This window comes from Microplitis mediator, chromosome 11 (genome assembly GCF_029852145.1).
Source record: "Microplitis mediator isolate UGA2020A chromosome 11, iyMicMedi2.1, whole genome shotgun sequence".
In the NCBI taxonomy this organism is placed as follows: Eukaryota; Metazoa; Arthropoda; class Insecta; order Hymenoptera; family Braconidae; genus Microplitis; species Microplitis mediator.
Genome location: NC_079979.1, coordinates 8,756,797 through 8,781,265, shown reverse-complemented (window position 1 = coordinate 8,781,265; position 24,469 = coordinate 8,756,797). Strand labels below are relative to the sequence as shown.

The 24,469-nt window shown below is 32.4% G+C and overlaps 1 protein-coding gene across 1 annotated transcript; it reads left to right on the top strand.

The window, feature by feature from the left end:
• The first annotated feature begins 7,570 nt into the window (after positions 1-7,570).
• On the top strand, positions 7,571-9,412 carry LOC130677216 (uncharacterized). The gene is made up of 2 exons (XM_057483891.1): positions 7,571-8,947; positions 9,043-9,412. The coding sequence occupies exons 1-2, from the start codon at positions 7,666-7,668 to the stop codon at positions 9,270-9,272; spliced, it is 1,512 nt and encodes a 503-aa protein (XP_057339874.1). The 5' UTR covers positions 7,571-7,665; the 3' UTR covers positions 9,273-9,412.
• The last annotated feature ends 15,057 nt before the right edge of the window (positions 9,413-24,469 follow it).

Here is a 24,469-nt window from a genome sequence, read left to right as displayed (position 1 = left end):
TAATCCTAACGCAAAGCTTGACTTATAGTTTTAAAATATGAAAAATAACACGATTAATTACCCTAATAGCCACTTTAGCATAATATTGACAGTAATTTGACAATTGAAATTCTAAGAAATTTGCTGCCCGGATTTGCCGATGATTTGACAGCGAAAGTTGGAAGAAAAAATTTGCGGAAATTTCTCGTTTATTTAGAAATAACTTTTTTTTTATTAGAAAAAAAAATTGGAAATGTTCATACTTACCATTCCAAATGGTGAGCAAATTGATGAATAAAAATCTCTACAATTTGAGATTAAAAAAATACTTTACAATTTTTCAAGTCAAATTAACGATAAACTGATATGAAAATTTACCTGAAAATTGAAAATTACTCTTTTCTAGTCAACTTTTCAAATGAATTTACATTCTAATTCAGGTAGTAAATTTACGCCAAATTGTATCGTAAGTTGCATACAAGTTGTCATCAAAAACGGAAAAATTCACAGAAACTTTTGGAAAGTACACTTTTGCTGAGTAAACTGTGCTGTTAGGGTAGTTTATAAAATATCCAATGAATGATCACAACTTATGAATAGCATTAATAATAGCGAATTTGAAATATGAAAGATTGCAAATTATAGTAAAAAGATATCCTCATAGCAATTTTGATTGAAAGTTAACGAAAATCTTCCTTTTCTCAACTTAACGTCAAGATGATTGCAAGTAAGTGACGTAAAAGTTTAATGACGCCAACTTGTTATCAATTTTAAAGTAACTGCTGCTCTAAATTCTTTTTTGCAAGGAGCTTCGTAATGTTGTCAATAGTTTGGTGAAATTATTTCAAAGGATTATTTTCTTAGATATCCAGGTTTCTTCAACAGAAATTTGTTTTAGTCTGTCGTTAAGTTTAAATCGACTACTAAGTACAAATGACCCTGAGTTTGACTGTAGGTCGTCATAATTGACTATTGCAATCTGAAGGATATGGGCACAAAAATTTATCAACATACAGCTTACAACTAAAAATTTTAGAGCAGCAGTTACTTTAAAATTTTGCTCTTGAACTTTTGCTGATAATTTGCCGTCCAATATCTGCAGTGCACTTCGGGAAAGTCGGGTTTTCAAATTAATGACAATTTTCAGCTAAAGTAGCCATATGGGTATCTAGATAGCTACCCTGATAGCCAAGTTGGCCGCAACTTGTCGACAACCTACTGCCGCAACCTGCTGCCAAGTTGGCCGCAAAAAGTGGCATTTCCATAAGTTGACGGCAACTTTCCGAGAAACTTGTCGACAACTTTCAGCTCGTGTAACTGTTGCCGACAAGTTGCTCAGAAACTTGGTGACAGGTTGCGGCAGTAGATTGTCGCCAAGTTTCTGAGCAACTTGTAGCAAACTCGTAGTCAATAGTTATACAAGCTGAAAGTTGTCGACATCTTGTTGTCAAGTTGGTCGCAACTCAGGTACATCAACTTTCTGATCAGAAACTCTGGCTATCAGGGTAAGGATACTCGGTAAAAGTTTGCTTCTAATTTGCCTGCTAGTATCAATCGTAAATTTCTGGCCAACTGAATTTGGAGTTTGCTAAATCAATTTAGCTTTATTTTGACGGTAAGTATATGCCAACTTTTGTTATTTAGTTTTGTAACTACCATATAAGTGCATCATTCAGCGTCAATAAACCGAAAATTTATTGCTTGTTTCGCTTGGCTATTCAAGTGGCTATTGGAGTATTTCTTTTTTACCAACGGACAATACATCAAAATTTTGTGAGTATCCTAATAGCTCCCCCGATAGCCAAGCTGGTAGCAATGTACTGCAGCAACTTGTCATTAAGTTGGCCGTGAATTGGCATTCCATAAATTGACGGCAACCTGTTGCCAATGTTCTAAAAAAAGTGGAGGCAAAATTTGGCATTCCATTAGTCGTCGGAACGTTATCTTAAATTTTCTCAGAAAGTTGGCAACAGGTTGCAGCAGTAGATTGTCTTTAACTTTCTGGAAACGTTGGTAACAATTTGCAGTCACTAGTTACAACAGCTATCGACAAGTTCTCGTTAAGTTACATGGATGATAAGTGTTTGTAAATCTATATTGTCATAACCTGACGTCAAGATGATTGCAAATGGTTAATTTGCACATTAAATAACACCAACTTGTGTTTAATATGAAAATAACTTTGACTCTTGAATTTGTTTAGAAGCAATACGATGACAAATTTCTGTGTCGACAAGTCTTCAGATCAACCTGCAGTCAAAGTGAGGACTTATCGTACTTAATAGTATGCCAGCCTAAAGCTTAGGTAAACTTGACAGCAGATTAACGATAATTTTGCCGAGCAAACCTGTCCAGGTGGTCAGGATAGCTCAACAGAAGTTTGCTTCCATTTCACTACCTAATATCGGTAGTAGATTTCAGTCATATTAAATTCCCAGTTTGGCAAAAAAATTTCCTCTCATTCAACGGCGAGAGTACGTTAAAATTTGTCGTTCAGTTTTTTAACAACAATCTGAGAGCAACATACAGAGCAAATTGACAGAAAGTTGAGCTCACTTCTTGCCGTCAAATTCAGATAACAGATTTTAGTCAAGTTGATTTATGAAGATGACGATAGTTTGCGGCTGAAGTACCCTAATAGCCACTTTAGCTTGAAATTGACGGTAATTTGGTGTTCAAATCACCTGAAATCTGCTGCCCGAATTTGCCGACAATTTCACAGCAAAAGTTAAAAATAAAAATTTGCGGTTAATTTTTCTTCAATTTAAAGGTGACTTTTTTACGAAAAAATAAGTCGGTAGTGTTCATTTTTACCATTGCAGAAGGTAGGCAAATTTATACATAAAATTTCTACAATTTGACGGTAAAAATATACTTAACAATTTTTCAAGTCAAATTAACGATAAATTGATATGAAAATTTACCTAAAATTGACGACAATTTTTTTCAAGTCAACTTTTGAAGTGAATTTGCATTCCGATTCGGGCAGTAAATTCACGTCAAATTGAATAGCAAGTTGAATACGAATTGTCGTAAAAAACGGAAAAGTCCTAAGTTGACGTAAATTTGACGAAAATTTCAAGGAAACTCTCGTATAGTAAACTTTTGCTGAAGCACACTGTGTTATTAGGGTAGCTACCTGAGTTGGCTACCTTGGAAATTCCATCAGAACTAAGCATAAGTTTTGGCAATCGGTGAGACATCTTAAGGATTAAATAGGCAATAACTTTACTGGCTACAGTGACTTCAAGTCAACAAACTCTTGTAACTCCAAGTTATAAATTGATTAAATCATTTCCGGTTATGAGAACCACCATTTTGGCGTCACGACTTTTGCGTCTTCAGTTTTTGATCAAAACTCTTGGCCATTATTTTAAAATCGCAAGTTGTTAATCATTATTTAAAACATGTATAATCTTATACGTGAATCTGAATTCAAATTTCGTATCACTACGAAAAATGACTGGCAAAAAATGAAAAAAAGAAAATTGAAAGACAGAAGTTCTGATGATTCAATTCATGGTTATTTAGAATGCTCGAGTGGTAAATTTTGTCTTTATTCAATTAATGTAGTGTGTTCTATAAAATATATGTTTCTTTAAATACTAATTTTCGTGAAATGTTCATTTCTGTTGTTGTTTTAAGTAAGCTGAATAAACTTTGATCAATCTTAGACGAACTTTCTTATCAATTTTCAGATGATTCACTACTGCTAAATGAAATAAAAAATAATCTAACTGCAAATATTCCTAAAGTAAACTTGGAGCGAATTTCTAATAATCATTCAACACAACCTGAAACTAAAAAAATAAAGATCATGGAAAGTAAACAAATATTGGAGAAAATAAATGTATTAAGCCTGTGCAAATTATCAAAGGAAATCATTGCAACAGACTCTTTGACAAGTGAGAAAGATAATGTAATATCCAGTACTCCAAACACTTCTACTTTTCATGAATCGGATTCGGAGTCATTGAATACTACACAGAAAAAACAGTTAACTTGGTTCAAGAAAAATATTGTCTTCCGAATTTTCTTTCTTGATTTAATAAAAGTAAAACACTTGATTAAAAAACTTTTTTTTGGTTCAAGACAGTAAATTCTTTTGCACCAAAAAAATGTATTTTCGAAGCGAAATTGAAAATTTTTTGGTTTAATAAAAAAAATTCTTGGCTGCAGAAAAGAAGTCATCTCTTGCCAAAAAAATTAACGTTTTGAACGAAAAAAAGTTTAACTTCGGCCAAAAAACTTTTCCTTGCCCCAAGAAAAAAAAATTTCTTACTCCAAAAACTCAAAGTTTTGAACGAAAAAAAGTTAACTTGGGCTAAGAAAAAATTTCTTGGCCCAAGGAAAAAATTTTCTTGCTCCAAAAAATAAACGTCTGGATTGAAAAAAAAAATCCCTTGGGCCAAGAAAAAATCTCTTGGCCCAAGAAAAAAATTATCTTGCTCCGAAAAATAAATTGCTTAAGTGAAAATAAAAGTTGCTTGGGCCAAGAAAAAAAAATTTCTTGCTCCAAAAGTTTGCTTCTTTAATGAAGACTTAAATTTTTCTCAGTCAAAAATGTATTGTCTCTTCGAAAGGTTGACGTGTGAATTTTTTGTATTTTTTTTTTTTTTATTTGAAACGTAGTTTTTTGTGTTTTTTTTCCGGGCAAAATTATTCAAGACTTGAATTTCAAGTAACTTTATTATTAAATATTAAAGTCATGAATCATGATGTATTATAGGATATACTATAGTACAATTCAAAAGGGTACTTGTAGTTCTGTCAGGTGACAGAAGAGTACCCGAACAAAATCGTAATGAAATTTAGAATATAACACTTCTGAAATAAATGTCTCACCAGGGACACTACATGTCGTAGGCGCAATCTCGTGGCGAGCACCGAACTATTCCCGCTGCTGCTGTCTAGCACCGGTGACTTTCCCCTTCTCCATATCGATCTTTTCTCCCAAGAAATTTTTTTTTCTTGGCTTAAGCAACTTTTGTTTTCTTGGTCGGAGAATACAAAAATACTTGCGTAAGAAGAATAGTACTTGTTCCGAGAAATTTTATTTTCTTTAATTAAAAAAATGCAATATTGCTACAAAAAAATAATTTATCTTGCTCCAAAAAAAAACATCTCTCACTTTAAGAAATATAAACTCTTGAAACAAGTGAAAATTTTTTGATTTAAGCGTAAAAATATGTTGATGTGAGAAAAAAAATTTTGATTCAAGATAAAAATTTGAAGATAATTGTTTACTTGGGGCAAGTAAATTTTCATTTTCCGAATAGATCAAAAAAAATTTCTTGAATCAAGAATATTTTCCTTGATTCAAGTTAACTGTTTTTTCTGTGTACTTCTAAAATGACCAAAAATATGTCTCTAATTTCTCCAATAAATCCTCCAAATACAACGTCATTTATAAAAATATTTAATGATAACGCTGAAAAAACTCAAAATGGTTCTAATTTACTTGATGGTAACAAGTTTGCTACAGAAAATAATGATATTTTTGATGAAAATCAAAATTGTCTAGAAAAAATGTCCAATTCGAAAGATCCGTTCATGATTAATTGTGAGAATTCGACTTACAATTTTTCAGCTAAAGTCAACCAGACAAACTTTTTAGGTATATTACAAGGTTGCTATATTAAATAAAATTTGAGTTTAAATGCGTGTGTACAGTTTATCTGTGTAGTATTTATATTATTTACATCATCATTCGTTCCTATCAACTAACTATATACATTTTTATTCAACTATAATGGTTCATAGAGATTAAAGATCAGAAAATTTTATGGTTTTAAGTTCTCATAATTGATAAATCGTGATTATTAAAGTCAATTAAAGAATTGCAATTCATCATTTTTTTTATTTTTACTGAATTGTTTATGAATCGTTTAATTAGAAAATTTCTAAATTTATTTAGATGTAATTTATTAAGAATATCATTATTTTGTATAGACATCATTCAAATCGATTAGTCAATTAATAATTAGCTGGTAACAATATAATATGATCTCGAGTCAATGTTGATAGATTTAATTAGTTACTGCTAATTCAAATAAATTTATAGAAAAATATTATTTATGATGGTCGTTAATTATGAGATATACTAAAATACGTTAATTAAATAAATTCAAAAATCCAGCTGTTGATTAATTCATAATAGTTTAAATTGTTCTACAGTAAAAATAAAATGCTTTGGAGCTTGTCGAGTTTTGATTGAGAGAGAAATATGTTTATTAGTTTGCATTATTTTCTGATTAAAATTTTTTTTGTTACATTGGTTTAAATTTATATTGTAGATATCGTAGAAAGTTCTGAATGGGATCGAGAGACTTGTCAAAGGTATTTTTTAATTTCTTATATGTAGGAATGATTAAAATTTGATTTTATATGAAATGATAATTACCTAAGAATATTTTATCGCAGGATGTTTCAAGAGTCAGAAATTTTAGATTTATCTGATGAACAAATGCGTTGTTTGAAAGTTATTGAAGAAGAATTTGATTCAGGCAGATTAGAAAGTGGGCCACAAGTACAATTTGAACAAAACGAGTTAGATGAGAGACATGAATTAAATGAAGTAAATGAATTAGAAGAAGACGATCAATCAAATGAGAATGAGTATCAGATATGCGAGTATCAGATTTGTGAGTATGAATTTAAGAATGAATCAAATAATTCACACAACACTGCCACTACATCTGAGCAGTTGGACTCGGACTCAGATAAATTACAGGATAGAATACATGAATTGAAAGCAAAAAAACAGGAGATACTAAAAGAAATCCATGAGAAATGCAACGGTAACTTATTTGCTATACGCACTCTCATATTTGTAGTGAAAATAATTGGAGCAATTTTTCCTGTTCAATATTTATAACTGTATTCTATATATTTTGATATTCATTATTTACAGATTCAGATCCAGATTACATCCCTGAAAAAGAAAATAATTTCTCTGCCAGTGAAAGTTTTAACGTAGTTTTAACAGATAACCGAGAAGAAAAAGAAACTGCACTAGTGCAAAATGCTACAATAGTTATCGAGGAAAATATTATTGCCAAAGGTTTTGATGTTTCCTTACCGTTGCCGCAAGCTACAACTTCTGAAGTGACTAGACCAAAAGTTTATGTCAGTGCCTCAAAATCTGGCCCTAAGAAACATGCTTGTCTTTTTTGCGGAAAGTTATTCTTCAAAATTGCTCGACATCTCGAAGTTCATAAGGATGAAGAAGAAGTTAAAAAATTTCTCCTTTTCAAACCAAATGATCAAGTAAGACTCGATTTGATTAGAAAACTTCGACACGCCGGTGATTATAAGCATAATACTAATATTAATCCTGCTGCTAAAAATCATGAACGAATTGTGATTCGACGTCCGAAAGTTGGAGTTACGAAAAATCCTTCTGATTTTGCTTACTGTCCAAGTTGTCAAGTGTCTGTTAGTAAAAGTACACTTTCTACACATTTTGTTCATTGTACTGGACAAACTGGAAAATCTCGGCGAGTTATTAAAAAAATGTCTAAGATTTATGAAAATGACTTCCATCCTGAAACAAGTAAGAAACTTCGCTCTATTCTTGTTTGCATGCACGTAGACGAAGTTTCAAAAACTATAAAATTTGACGATTTATTAATAAAATTTGGCAATACGCTTTGCGAAAAATATAAATTAGCGCAACACGATGAAATGATACGTAATAGACTTCGTCTTCTAGCTAGATTATTGGTAACGGTAAAAAAAGTTGAAATGGCAAAAATCAAAGATCAAAAAGAGAAAAAACTTCGAGTTTCTAAACCTAGTATCACAGATATGATTTCTTTATTTGATCCAGAAAAGGTTCAAATTTGTCTCAAAGCAGTCAACATCATCGCAGGAATTGATACTAAAACTTATAATGCAAGAGCTCAATCTGTTGCTTCGTTAGTTGGAACTCTATTAAAACAGCTAGGAGATTTTTTGATAGCTGAAAATATCATGGATAAGCAAAAAAATAAAAATGATGACGTGAAAGACTTTTTACATGTTATAAACCGGAAATGGGCAGATGTTATAAATAAAAATGTCGAAGAAGCACAATCAAAACAAAAAAGAAAGAAGAAAGAAGAATTACCGTCGACAGATGACATAAATAAATTAATGGACCATTTAGTTAAGTTACAATCACAAGCTTATGACGAATTGGTAAAAAAATTCTCTGCTGACAGCTACGATCTCTTAGCTAAGACAACACTTATACGAGTGCAATTATTTAATAGGCGAAGACCGGGAGAAACGGAAAGGATCTTACTGGAAGATTTTGAAATGTACGATAGACTTAGCGAAGACACTCATAAGGATATAATGAAAACTTTGTCAGATAAAGCTAGAGAATTTTGCAAGAAATATGTAAGATTTTCGATCAGAGGCAAAAAAAATCGGCAAGTTTCCGTTATACTAGATGAAGTGATGTTTGATTCAATTAATTTATTGATCAAGAATCGTCTTAATGCTGGTATTCACCCACAAAATCCTTTTGTTTTTGGACTACCAGGTTTTTCATCAGAAAAACATAAGTATTTAAGAGCCTGCACATTAATGCGTAAATTTTCTGAAGATTGCAAAGCTGAGTTTCCCAAAAAATTACGTGCAACTAAACTACGGAAGCATATTGCGACATATCTTGTCAATCACAATATTAACAATGTGGAGCGCTCAAAAATTGCTAGTCATCTTGGACATAGTATGGGAGTTCATGAAAATTATTATCATTTGATTAATGTTGCCGAGGAAATTTGCCAATTGCCACAAGTACTGGAGGATGCTTGTGGACTAAATAATAATAACATGACTAATGATAAAAATAGTGCTGAATCCTCTGATAATGATTTAGATTCTGATTCTGATTCAGATTCTGATTTGAGTGACGCAGACCGTGAGAAAAAAAATTGTTCACTGACATTAGAGTCAGAAAAACTCGACACTAATGAAGGTATTTTTAGTTATTTAGTTTATGTGATTCTATGTTTTTATCGTTATTTTAAATTAATTAATCAAACTATATTTTCTAAAAATTTCAAAATCTAGAGTCAAATCTAGAAATAAGTATTCCATGCCGAAGAATGGTTTGGAGCAATTTGGAAATAACTGCGTTGAAGGAGCATTTTGGGGACAAAATTAAGAGCCGGACCTATCCCAATTCTAAGGAAATGAATGCTGTTCGGATGACTGATCCACGACTCAAGAAACGTGAAGTTCCAGCTATTCGATCATGGTTCAGCAACTTTTATAAAAAATTGAAAAAAAATAGTCAATAGTTATTATTTTCTCAATAATTGTTGCTGGTTGACATCCATCGATAAAATAATTTTCTATTGCTTGTTGCTTAAAGTTCTATTAAATTTAAATTTACTTTTTGTACTTTGGTCAGAGATTTAAAAAATTAATCATAAATAGGGACAAGAGTTTTGCCTTATTTTTTAAATGAACAGTTAAAATTTTTGATATTACGGAGAAAATATTGGACTTAGTAAGAAAAGTATTGAACAAAAGTTGTAGGAAATTTAATTTTATTAAGAAAATGACTTATGATTTTCATAAACGATTAATATTTTCACAGTAATTCTAAAATTAAGATTCATAATAAATGATTCAAAATTTTGTTAATTATGAAAATCTTAATTTTGAAATAACGGTGAAAATATTGATCGTACAAAAAAATCATAAGAGACATTTTTTTAATAAAATTAAATTTCCCACAACTTTTGTTCGAAAACTTTTTTCATAAGACCAATATTTTTCCAGTAATATCAAAAATTTTACACCACTAATTGTTAATTATTTTTAAATTAACGCAAAAACCCTGGCCCTAATCATAAATTTTAAAGTTTGTGTACTCTTCACAAAAATACTTTACTATTGCAATAATTTATGCCAAAAAGTATTTGTGTTCATTACTTTGTATGATCATACGAGTGTTTCGTACTTTTTCAAATAATAATCTTAATTCTAATACACTGTTTCTATGTTTATTTGAAAATATATTTTACTTCTATTTTACCAAATCGTTTTACGTGAGTTAATCGGTATGATGCAGGTGGATAATTTCAAGATAATTTATTAACACCATGATTACTTTATTTCTGTAATCTAAGATATAAACAAGCTCAACAGATGTTACTCGATAATAGTAATTTCTTAATTTATTTCTGATTTCTGAAAATGACCTAGTATTCATAGTGTTAAAAAAAATAAATTTCATTTTTTATTCTAAAAGCTCCAGATGTAATAAGTGTACTTTTTCTTACTTATATAGAACTATGATCATCAATACTTTATTATAAATTTTTTCTTCCATTTATTATTTTAATTTACATTTAAATGATAATTATTATGTACTACTTTCTAGCTATTGTTTCACGTTGCCAGCTAATAATTAAAAAAAAGGAATATATTTGAGTACATAACGTTTTCTATCAGTAAAGTTCATAGTGTAAATATAACTACAATACATCAGTTAATCTCCTATATTCAAAACATAATTTTAGAAATTAATTAACAATGATGGATAATTATTATTGATCAATTGTCAATTAAAAACTTATATATTTTCAAACACACTCAAAAATTTTACATAGATAACCAGATATTTGTTTAAATTCAACTGATCAATAACTCGAATCAAAAAATTATTGAGCCACGCAGAGTATTAAAGCTTTCTTGAGAAAACTGATAAAAATTATGTGCATAATAAAAAAACATCATTTTTATGCAATATATTAGTCAAGAGTAAGATTTGCAACACAAGTCATTTGTCCTCGAAGTCCGACTTAAATAGTATGAACGGTAGGTTCATGAGAAACTAGCTTTATGAAAAAGGTTTAAGAAACTTGAGAACTTGCTTTATAGTGTATTGTTTAAAAAAATCGATGGATTGAAACACATGATATTAAGATTTCGATAATTATACTAGAAATAATTCTTTCTATTTGCAATGCTGAAATACAATCCGAAGATATACGACTTTGATTTTCCTAGAAATTTGATATAAAGTTTTTATATCGATGCTCATTGTTGAAAATTTCCGAAAAATTTTCACTCAGATTGAGAATTGTACAGACAAAATTCTGAAATTAATTTTTGTAACAGATAATAAATCTACATATTGAATGAGACACATAACAATTTACGAAAACATAACTCAATTTTAATTTATTCAATAACACAAGCATAAAAAGGTAACAGGAATTTTCAGTAAATTTAGTATGAATTTATTTTTTTAAGGTTAATTAAATACTCGTAAAGAAGAAGGCAATCTTAACCATCTTTAAAATCAAGTTTAATGATCAGCTTCCCAAGAACCTTTACTCTAATTGAGAAATCTAATTTGGAATGATTTGAGATGACGTAACTCTTAATCATTTTGAATTATTTCAAATTGTCTCAATTATTTTGCTTTCCACCATAACTTTTGAAACGAACCGTTTTAAATCATATTAAATTAAAAAATGACGAAACATAATTTTATAATTTGAAATTATTTAAAATGATAAAAATTCTCGAATCATTTCGAATTGAATTGTAAGAAAAAAAGGTATTGAAATTTCTGGTACGTCGGTAAATTTAAAATCATTTAAAATGACTGAACTTCTAAATCATGTTTTATTAAATTTAACGAGAAAACAACATCACAATCTCTGGCTCCTCGGATGATTTAGAATTATTTGAACTCTCGAATCGTTTAAAATTAATTTGAATGAGGAAATAATATCGCAATTTCTAGCATGATTCAAAATATTTCGAAGGTAAGATTTCTAAATCATTTTGAATTATTTTAAATTATGACTTTCGAATATAATACAATACGGATTTGTTGAGATTTTTCATATAATTCCAAATTAGACTTCTTAATTACTGCAATCAATTAATCATTAGTCTTATCAACTAGATCAATTCGAACTGAAAAGCTAGGAAATAGAATTGGCACAAAAACTTTTTATTGACTTAAGTTATTTATTAAACTGATCTCGTAAAAACTAAAAGAAAAAAAAGCAAACAGAAAGAATTTTTTTATTTGTTGATTTCTTACAACAAAAAAGACATGCCTGAAAAAAATCTTGATTTTGAAAAAATTTAAAGATGCCATAAATCTGATTATTAATATGTCCATAAAAAATTCATGCGATGGTCCTCGAAATCCATGATAAATAAAAAATCTTGGAAGCACTTTGGGGACGGTCCTCAAAAACCGAATTATTCATGAAAAACTTTGGGGACTGTCCTCAAAGTCAAGAAATGTCCTCGAACTCCGTATTATTCATGACAAAATGTCCTCAAAGACCGAGTTATACGTATATATATATATATATATATATACATATATTGAGACAATGTGAATTGTCTTCATCGCCTTCAGCCTTGCGGTTCCCGCTTTTTTCCGTCTCGTTGCCGTCTAATGTCACATGTCATAGTGCCGTGGTCACATGACAACTCGTCACGTTGACGCATGCCGGTTAGTAAGAGGTGGGGACAGTCAGGAGGCGAGCCCTATGCCCAAAAATAATCGGTCACCACTTCGATCCTGGATCCGTTAACGTTCAGACGTTATTAATTATTATACTTGCAATATTTTATATTTTGTAAACGGCATAATTTTCCGGGCAATTAACTTGCAAAATAGTATTTTTTGTATTGTTTATTAGTTCTTAATTATAATTAAATTGAAGCATATAAAATATTATACGTTACCGGCGACATATTCGCGGTAATATAATTAAATTAAATAATAAAATCAGTGTGATAAAGATTCATTCCACGTGGTCACTACTGCGTATCCTGCGTGTCAGCCAGGACCACTATTCTTGTATTCTGCGTGAACCGTTATTGTAAGTAATTGAATCTATTATAATTGGCAATAAACTTGCACATTATCCTAATACATTCCCTATTTTATTCATCATCTTATTCTTTCCCTATTTTAATATACTGGTGAGATTATTTAATACGATAAATTATTATTAATTAAGTTAGAAATAATAAGTAGTTAGCTGTAAGAAAGCAGTATAAAAATTATCAGCCGTGAGATAAGTTGATAAGCCTTTTTTATATACGTTGCCGAGTTTGAATAAGTGCGGGTCTTTGCTTTGCAAGAACCCCAGCCCACTGCTCTGTCCAGCATAAAAATAAAATTTGTTAGAGGCCAGCCTAAGCCAGGGTTCAACCCGCGAATTCTGGTGGCTGCTGGTAAAAATCGCGAACACAAAAAGCGATTTGTCTCAACTGGCGCTCGAACAGGGACTTTGCAGTAGTTCAAATCGGCAGCGAAAAATTTTATTCATTTTTCTCACGGCTTTTCTTAAAATTTTTACCAAAATCTCTAGTCACCAATTAAATTTCTTACCAGTATTAAAAATTGTATCCCCTACATTCATCTTTATTATTTCCCATTATTCATTATTCATCTAATTTCATAAAATATTTAATTACTTCCCCTATTTATTTATTTATTAATGCTATTTATTTATTTATTATAAATTATTTATTATAAATTATTTAGAAACTGTCATTGCAATATTGTGTGCCGGTTTTGTTCCATAAGATTTTCGTGCGTTGTAACCTTGAGCATATACTAGCTATACGCGCCGTAACACGAGACACTCGTATTTATTTGCTTTACAGCTTACAGTCTCTACTCAAGTATAAAGACAGCCCAAAGTAAATGATAAAATAAATACTTAAAATTTTAAAATAAAATTTTGTCCGTAGTAAATAACTTTCTTTGTGATACAAAAGATTTAAAACGTTTCCGGTTTAAAATAAAATATCTTTTGCTCGACAAAATAAAATAAATAATTAAACAAACTTCAAATAAGATCTTTGCAGTAATAAATAATAATTTATTAGTCCTCAAGTATCGTAATAACCAAAATAAATTACTAATTATTCTATTCAATAAATAAATAATCTTTACAGCTTTGAATTAAATTTTGATAACGGTTGCTGAAATAAATTTATTTATAATCTGATTAGTTTGGATTAAATCATAATATCAATAATAAAATCTTGATAAATTATTCCTGCAAAGAAGTTATTTTCGTTTGATACAGAAAAATTTTCGGTCAAATCATGCCGTTCCCAAGGACGCCGATCGTACAGCCACCTCTTTCGGTCAGTTCAGCTAACAATCCCGCTGATCTTCTACATTTCCCCACTACATCGGGCGCGGCAATTGCAAGTACGAGTGCAATGGACGATCTCGTCAACCTTATGCCAAACAATGATTTCCACAACAGTACTGTCACGATATTTGAATATCGCGGCATCTTCGCATTAGGTCGGAGAAGGGCAACAGATGGCAGCACGCGCTGCTCAGCACGTCTCACCCATTATTATTATTATTACTATACTATTATCATTATTTTATGTATTATTTTATTTTGTTTACTGTGTTATTATTATTTGTTTAATTTACTAGATACAAATTGCGGCGATACCAGTAAAAATTACTGCATTCCATAAACCTGCCAATGGATTTTATAGCCGCCGGGATAATTAATTGCGTATTTATTTATTTTAATTATTTGATTATTATTATTATTATTTTGGTTGGTTGGCGCATGCGCGGCAACGCAACAGTTGGCCTCGGTGAATTTATTTAATTTAAATAAGTTTACGGGCATTATGACTAAACGAAGGGAATATTTAGGTATAAAATTATATAATTAATTATACTCTGGAAAAAGAATGGCCATTTAATGTCGAGAGTGGACAAATTACATGCCAAACAAGTCATTGCATCAGGTTGATGTCGATGAGTGAATTAACATGCGACAGAGATAGTGGTCCATTGGTTGAAAAGAGAAACCATTATAAAATGGCGCCGGCCGAGGTGCCGGCATGGGACTCACGTGCTGCCATGGTCAGACGTGGATAGTCCATTGTGAGAGCAAGGTGTATTGTTGCTGTTGCCAAAAATTATTATTGAGAATTAAGACGCCATTTGAAACCGTTGAGAGTTACCAAATTGTATTGGCTTTATTATAAAGTGCTGGAGACATTTATAATTATTATTTAATATTGCATAAAGATTTCAAGCCAATGGAGCCATTACGTGTGTTGGAAATTGGTGATGACTGTAAGTACCTTTGAGTATAATTCATTGGCGTGTAATTTGTCCCGCGTTGGTGGCCATTATTATTATATATCTCACGTGTGAGTGAGAGAGAGTGTCATAGTTCGATATATATATATATATACAGTTGCGTACTTATTTGTCCCGGCGACAAAGCTTAAACCCAAAAATTGGAAGGTAACTTTATGATTTTTATATTAATAATTATTGGTGACCTTATATGTTATCGACAGTAAATAATTATTAATATTTATTGGTAGTATTTTGTATTTTTATTAATGATTATTGGTGACCGTATATGTTATTGACGGTAAATAATTATTAATATTCATTGGTATTATTTCGTATTTTTTATTAATTATTGGTGACCGTATATTATTGACGGTAAATAATTAATACTATTTATTATTATTTTATTTTTATTAATTATTGGTGGCCGTATATGTTGTTGACGGTAAATAATTATTAATAATTACGGTATTATTTAGTAATGAGTATTGGTGATTGTCTGTATGTATGACGGTAAATAATTATTACTAGTTACTATTATTATTTTGCATTTTAATAATTATTGGCGGCCGTTTAAGAAGATTGACGGTAACTAATTATTGACATTTACAATTATCAGTTATTATTGGTTAATAATTATTGGTGACCGCTCATATGTTTGACCGGTAATTAATTATTAACATTCACGTTATTTATCTATTATTGTATTGTTATTTCGAACATTTTTCTTTAATCGCGGTATATATTTACGAATAATTAATTATTATCAGATACCCTTTGATGTTAGTATAAAAATATTATTTTCTGGTAATTATTATTTATATTATTTATTAGTGGCGGTAAATATATGCCCATCAGTATATTGTGGTGATCAGTATTCACCATTTGGAAATTATTTGCATTTATTTACAATATCACCAGTGGGTGAGTTATTATTTTGCGATAACGATCTAATTTATGATCAGTGCTGATTTATTTTGAGATTACTGATTAATATTGTGACATTTATATTGTGCGCATAACACTCAATATAATCAATTATTTATATTTATTATTTATCACGTGCGAGTGATAGCAACAGGGAACACTTGTTATATTAATTATTGTTTTTGCGTTACTTGACTGTTGGTCAACAATTTATATATTGTAAAGTGAAATATTATTATTTATATTTTTTATTATTGTTAATATCTGGTGAAACAAATTTCTTTTATTAAATTAAAATATATCGGGTTAAATGGCTACCAACCCGGGATATAATTAAAATTTATTATTATTTATTTATTGTAACTCTCTCTTTCTTGCTTTCCTATTCCACTGCCTGAAAACTGCTTTCTGTTTATATTTATTATTTCATTTTCATTTCATTTTCTTATTTATTGTTTTGTTTTGTTATTTGTTCGTGGGGTACACGAACTGGCGCCCAATTCGGTTGTCTAACCCAGCCTGAGAAGAGCTGAGTGTCCAGTGGGATCGTGGGCATCTCCAAAGGACATTTTTGGTTTTGGTTTTCCTATTTTTATTTTCAGTTTCTACCATCGGTGGGCCATAACGCCTATTTGACACTGACCACACTCCACCGTGGGGAGTGTGAAATAGTAGTGAACGTTATAGTACTATATGTACCCAAACTCACTCTGTAAATCATAATCATAATGTTTCGACTACCAGTGCGACCGGTAACGTTAATGTTAACCCTCACAACGTTAGTGGGGTTGCGCCAATTTCTGAAGCTCAAAATACGACCTCCGTCGCCGTATTACAAAACGTAGTTTCGGGACTACGAACAGAAATTGAAGCCCTGCAAGCCGAACGTCAACATTTGCTTCGGATTTCGAGTACGGTCTTACGACCTCCAGGTGCACAATTACCACCCCCGAATTTTCAGTCGAATGCGTCAAGTATTTTGATGCCGAGAGAATTATTTCCTGCTGCGACTGTGACGTCACAGGCAGCAAACCCCCTCTCCAACAGTCACATGAACATATATTCACACGCAATTATCCCGGCAACGCAAGCGAGCGGGCAACAGTTCACCATGCCGAGTCTACCTGCGCGTGAACCGTACGCGCACCCGATGGTCCCACCACCGATTCAAATGTTACCGCCGCATATGAACTTTCAGCCCTCACTTCCATGTACACACACACAATCACACAATGGTAATAACATACCAGCATATGCGCCCATGTACTCACGACCACCACTGCCGTCCACACACCCACAAACACAGCCATCAGCGTGGTATAACACATACACAATTCCAGGGGGAAATCCAAACACGAGTGGTTCCAATTCTATGCGACTATACGATCTCAGCCGTCTTGTCAAATCTTGGGGTGTTCCGTTTCCTTCTCGTGATCGATCTTCCCCTATTGATGCAAGGAAATATTTAAAATTAATAGAGCAGCGAATGGTCAGTAATGAAATTTCGTTTGAAAATTTCCACGCAGTCGTAACCAACACTCTCAACGGCGACGTCCTGGCATGGTACTATCTCAACGAGCATTTATTTCACAGCTGGGCGGCGTTTAAAGAATATTTTAAAATTTGGCAAGTGCAACAGACAGATGAATCGGTGTTGCAGGGGATTTACTCGGCCAAACAAAGCAACGACGAGACAGGAGTTGCATTTATTAATCGTATGCAAAGTGAATTTGCGAAATTAGAAGACCCGTTACCGCAGACAAAGCAAATTCGAATCATAACCTCGCGATTCAATCCGCATTTCCTACAAAAATTTTCGGATACAACCATAATGACGTACGCGGAGTTGTACACACGGGTCAGCGCTTGGCAGCCAACGGCTGATGCACTGAATCCCCACTTTTAAAGTCATAAAGAGAATAACAGTAGAATTAAAACGCGTACTCAATTAAATTCCATCAAAGATTCAGAAATAGACCAATTAAACAGTATGGAAACTGCACAGTCATCTGTTTCACCTCCCGGTAATAATAATCTTTCAAATAATGATTCCAATAGAAATAATTTCAATAGAAACAATAATTTTAATAGAAATAATAATTTTAATAAAAATAGAAATTTCAATAATTTTAAAAACATGCAAAACCCGGTACAATTTGATTCACATTTTAAAAATCCAAACTCTGAGTCTTCTACTTTACTAAGTAACTTTGAGTCGATGATGAAAACTATTCTAGAGAAGTTAAATCAAACTACTCTTAATACGTCACCGGGAAAAGTCAGTACACCCCTAGTGACACCAAATATTACACTAAAAGCTCCTGTCTGCGGTCGTTGTGGGAGAATTGGTCATGTTGCTGAAGTTTGCTGTGGGCCCGTAACTGATGAGCTACGTATTAAAGCGGGATTGCCTCTCCGTCCCCGTCCTCCGTCTCCAAAAAACGCGTAAGCGCCCTGGTAGACATTCATCGCGTTACCAGGGCTTCTGAATCAACAGATAGACTGAATACGCCAATCGAAATTAACAATGACACGCTTGAGCCGTCTAAATTAAATCCTGATGCTCGTGTAAGCAGCGACAATCCTCACAGCCCAGGCTCGTGGTTACGGGCACTTGGGACTTGAGCTCTGACGTCAGTGTGACGTCAATCGCACCCCCATAGATCGGCTACCCCCACCAGCGACGAGTAGTGGGCCTAAAGGACAACGAGGAGAGAGACAGTTCCGGTGCGACCCCCGATACCCTCGTCACGTAGTGACGTTATTGTACTACCCTCACTTACACTCTACAACTTCATTATATTGTATTCATATTTATAAATATATCTGCTTAATAAAGTGAACTATACCAATACTTGCTTTTACATATCAGAAGTGGGATAGGAAATCCGTGCGCGAGTTATAAGTGGTGTGACTGTGAGTTATAAGTGAGGTGACTGTGAAATGGTGAAACCAACGGGTAATGGGCATTCAGGGCGAAGCCCCTCGCGCTACACTCCACCGCTGGAAGATAGGTGTTACGTTTTGAATAATTCCCAATATTAATTTTTAATTATTTAATAATTATTTGTATCGTCTATAAACAATGGTCACTGATCCTAGTCACAGCACCACTGTTACGTTTTGAGAATTACCCCAAACTAATTAAAAATAAAAATAATTTTTAATTATTAAATTAAATTCAGGTTTGGCCTCATTGGAGTATCGACAGACCCCCGGTGGGCCTTGGTCGTCGATTATTTTATTGTAATTAGTTATTTTGGATAGTGAATGGATAGGTCATAGTGTAGGTGAAAATATTGGGGTGCCAATTGGCACCCCAAAATAAGGTTGAATTAATTTAGGATTAATTGTAGTTTATTAATTACTTATGAAGCAGAGGTTCGAGCTCCAAGAGCTCGTTCGTAAGACTGACTGTATAGTCGTTATAAAAATATAATAAAGTCAACAGAGTTGACAAAACGTTGACGCTGCATCTCAGGTTCTTTGTGAGAAAATCGTCGTGGCCTGGGTCTCATGCATCGTCATCTGTTTTGACTGCCCGCGAGCCACGGCGACTCTCTTATCGTAACTGATTTCCGTTACATCGAATTAAATTAATTTATGAAAAATAATTAATGTAATTTAATCAATAAAATATTACGGGAACGTAACACCTCCCGACATAAGCAAGTCGCAGCGTTTTAAATGAATAACGCTACGACTGAAAATAAAATTTAATGACTCGATATAATCCATATGGAATATATGATTGACTCTCTACAAACTAAAATTGAATATATGAATGAGTCTATATAAACTAAAATTGGTTGATGAAACGACTCTATATAAACGAAAGTTTAAAATCAATTTTGAATACTGTAAAAACAAGTTCTTGTCTTTGGAATTTTAACCTAAACCTGAGATGAGCTATTTCGTACATAATTATATAATGTTTAAGTAATTTAACATAGTACTAATATTCATAGCATAAGTCATCTATGAAATTTTAAAGTTACAATCTCTATACCTCCCGACATAAGTCGGTTACTAATTCTATTTCAACATATAAAGAGTTGAATTAAACTTTTACGTACAATGAATGGTTCATTTCACTGGCTGAATCTGGGTTACTACAATAATAATTATTCTGATCGGTCCATTGATGTCCAGACGTCGATATCTTGGAGTTAGCAGTTAGAATTGACCTTCCTACTGTTTTTGACAAACAGTGGACGTCCTGAATTTTTGTATAAATGAACCCCTCAACGTGTATAATCCTGCTGACTATACGCGTGAAAAGGTTATTTGACCCGACATCGTATGTAGTTGCCAAACTCTTACTGATCGCAGTCAGATCCAGTCGATGACCTTTCGTCGTTCCTGAAGACTTCATTGAGTCAATCCGGACAACCCAGCAGATCAAGCCAGTATCGTAAAACTTTAATTTAATTTTTAACAATATTCTAATAATTATAAAAATTAAACAAAATCCAAATCTCAAATGATCTTTTGACTTTTTAATATTTAAGAAAATATAAAATAAATCTGTAATATCTAGTCCTTTTCGGTTCCGATTAGCGCCTAGTTTCAAATATTCGATATTTTTATCGTCAAATGTGATCTCCGATAATTTACATTTATCTGGAGGTTTTTTCATTCTTAACTTACAGATATTCTTTTTATATATATTAATAATAAGACAAAACCGTAAACCGTTTTCAATCGAAATTAATAGGTCAAATATACCATTTATACACAACATAATGTAAAATATATTTCTCATAAAGTCTGAGCCGGAAAACGTAAAACCACTAAATTTATCGTTTACATTATTACAATAATGTTTATAAACCTTTTCTTGCCTTTCATTTTGTGGATTGTTTCCTTTTGAAATAACCCACCATAGCGAATTAATTTTTGAGCCCAATGATTGACTGTAATTATTTTCTACTTTACTCTCTTCTGAGCAGTAAAGTAGTTCTTTATTTTTAATTGTTTTCAAATTCAATAAGTCAACGCGGTCATTTCCACACGTATGCCCGATCTCAAAGACTCTACTGGCTTGGATCGGCATAATTTTATTTTTCGTGGTTGCGGCAACAACAAGCTCGTCAACCCGGTTATTTAAATTTTCGGCTCTCAATAATCCTTGAGCAGACCGAACCGTACGAGCTCCTGACATAACAAGTACAGGCAGCTCTTTTCCGACATGCGCGTGACTCGAATTATTACTATTTAAACAATTACAACCAATCATTGGCTTCAAATTATAAGAATTTCCATTTAACATATTTGTAAGTGGTACGTTTTCAGGCACAAATTTATTTGAATCTAATACTGCCTTCTGATGGACAGTTTTGACTCTATTAGATCCTTTTGATCTATTGAAATTGACGAGATTGATTTCCGATTTTTTTCGGAACTCGCGTATTGCGGCTTCATTCAAAAGATGAGCCTTCATCTTTATGGATTCAGATTCTACTAAAGGTAGAATCTGGCATCCGCTTGATTCTTGCTTTCGAAATGTAAGCAATCGAGCCCGTAAATAATTTTGTTTTTCGCCCATCACAGTCTCGTTTAAGAGACGGGCTTTTAATTTTGTAGATTCCGATTCTACTACCGGTAAATTTCTACAACTGTTCGATTCTTGCTCCCGAAACGCAAGTAATCGATCCCGTAAACGATTTTGTCTTTTCATCAGGAGTTCCGTCTCCGATATCGGAACTTTCAATTGATTATACATTGCGAATATTTACAATATATTCCAATGTCCATTATTATGAGCATAATTATTTATGCATTCATTATATTTAAAATGCAATGATTGAAACATATTTGTTTTACGTAAGCCTAAGAAAAGGCTCGAGAATTTTAAATTTTAAAATTCGATAAATATCATAACAAAGTGTTATCATGAGTCATTACTGAGAAATTTTTTTTCATTGATAACCAGTGGTCAGCAAATATTTCAATTATGTTTAAGCAATTACTTGGAATCAGCTTTGAGACCTGATCGTGATATAATGACTACGTCTTGGTTTTGCAGTATACCCGGACATACTCTTCGTTAAATCAGCGACGAGAATCTTGACTGATCCCAAAAGAACTAAAATGATTGATAAAGAAACCATAATTAAAATATTTACCCACAATATTCACGCAGTATTTATTTTTTTTAATTATTTTTATCGTATCAAATAAATATGTTCAAATGACTCATCACGAAACATTTTTGCAATTTTCCGTAGCAACAATTTTACAATACAAAACTATTTTATAATAATAAGTATTATATGCCATAGTATCGCGTATAAATACAAAATGCATTCACGATATAAATTAAAAATATCCGTAGCAACACTTTTAACTTTCAAGTATCAAAACAATAAATTTTTTTGAAAATTAATTTAAACAGAATATTAAAATTCTACAATTATAATTATTATTTAAAATTATAAAGTTCTTTGTAATTCGTCCAGCGCTCACGAAATAGTTGATTAGCTCAATAAAACAAATTTTTCCGCACCATATTCGCGAAAAATTATTCAAAGTCCGTAGCAACATTCCTTTTTTAATTCTTGAATTTACACTTTTTTACAGAAAATATTTGAATAATAAATTTAAATATTTAATTCGTAATCGATTTTATTAATCTTTGAAATTAATTAGATAATCGAACTAAATTGAATAGTGAGATTTTAATCATCACTGTAATCAATTCATCGACATCTTCCGACGGTAAACAGTCTTTTTGGATATCACAACCACGATTAAAATCGTCAAATTTTACCTTTTGGTTGGTCTAGTAATTCCGTGTAAGCGTTAGATTCACATAAAAAAAATAAATTTTATAAACAATAAATCACTTAATTATTTTTTATATGAGCACTGTATGTGCAAGTAAAATGCTTTAATGTTCACTCAATTAAAATCTATAACTGGTAAAAATTTATTTTTACAGTGTTTGATTTAAAAAAAAATAAATTCGATTGCGAAGCACATATCTTGAACGACACATAGTTTAATATTCTGATGAATGAAATTATTTATAACAAAATTCAAGTCACTAAAACAAATTCACTGATTAACTATTTTTTACAAGTTCACAAGTTCCGAGGCAAATTATTTCACTAATTAATTTCTATTATAAAATCTAAATGAGTAAGCTCAATGTCATTGTCAATTATGTCACAGAATAATCCTTTTTAATAATTATAAATAATCTAAGACCATCCTGGTCACAGCACCACTGTTACGTTTTGAATAATTCCCAATATTAATTTTTAATTATTTAATAATTATTTGTATCGTCTATAAACAATGGTCACTGATCCTAGTCACAGCACCACTGTTACGTTTTGAGAATTACCCCAAACTAATTAAAAATAAAAATAATTTTTAATTATTAAATTAAATTCAGGTTTGGCCTCATTGGAGTATCGACAGACCCCCGGTGGGCCTTGGTCGTCGATTATTTTATTGTAATTAGTTATTTTGGATAGTGAATGGATAGGTCATAGTGTAGGTGAAAATATTGGGGTGCCAATTGGCACCCCAAAATAAGGTTGAATTAATTTAGGATTAATTGTAGTTTATTAATTACTTATGAAGCAGAGGTTCGAGCTCTAAGAGCTCGTTCGTAAGACTGACTGTATAGTCGTTATAAAAATATAATAAAGTCAACAGAGTTGACAAAACGTTGACGCTGCATCTCAGGTTCTTTGTGAGAAAATCGTCGTGGCCTGGGTCTCATGCATCGTCATCTGTTTTGACTGCCCGCGAGCCACGGCGACTCTCTTATCGTAACTGATTTCCGTTACATCGAATTAAATTAATTTATGAAAAATAATTAATGTAATTTAATCAATAAAATATTACGGGAACGTAACATAGGCAACGGAGCTTGTCTCGGGAGACGACGCCGTCTCGGTGGCCAGACAGAGATCGACGTCGGCGATCGGTCTCACGACGATCCTTGTCGAGAGGACCAGCACCCCATCACCATCGGCACGATTATGGGGAGCGCAGCTATCGTCGTGATCCATATCGATGCGGTAGCGAGGATAGAAGAGCCGAATACGGTGGTCGCGGAACATCATCACGCAGCACATCGGTCTCCGACCTTCAAGAGGCGATTATCAAGATTGCGGAGGCTATGAGAGTGCCAGCCGAGCGACCGAGGTCGCACAGCGTTGCCGACGGACGACGCATCCCCACCTTTGACCCAGAGAGTGGCAACCAAACCATCCAGATGTGGATCCAGAAGGTCGAGGAACTCTGGAGGATCAACGGATGGGACGACATCATCACCGCCAACCTGGCGATGGATAAATTAAAAGGCACAGCGTACCAGTGGTACGAGAGACTAGACTCTGTCGCATTTTCATGGGAAGAATGGAAGATGAAACTCACCGAGGCGTTCACGGTACATCGGAGAATGCCAGATAGAATGCGAGCGATGCTGGA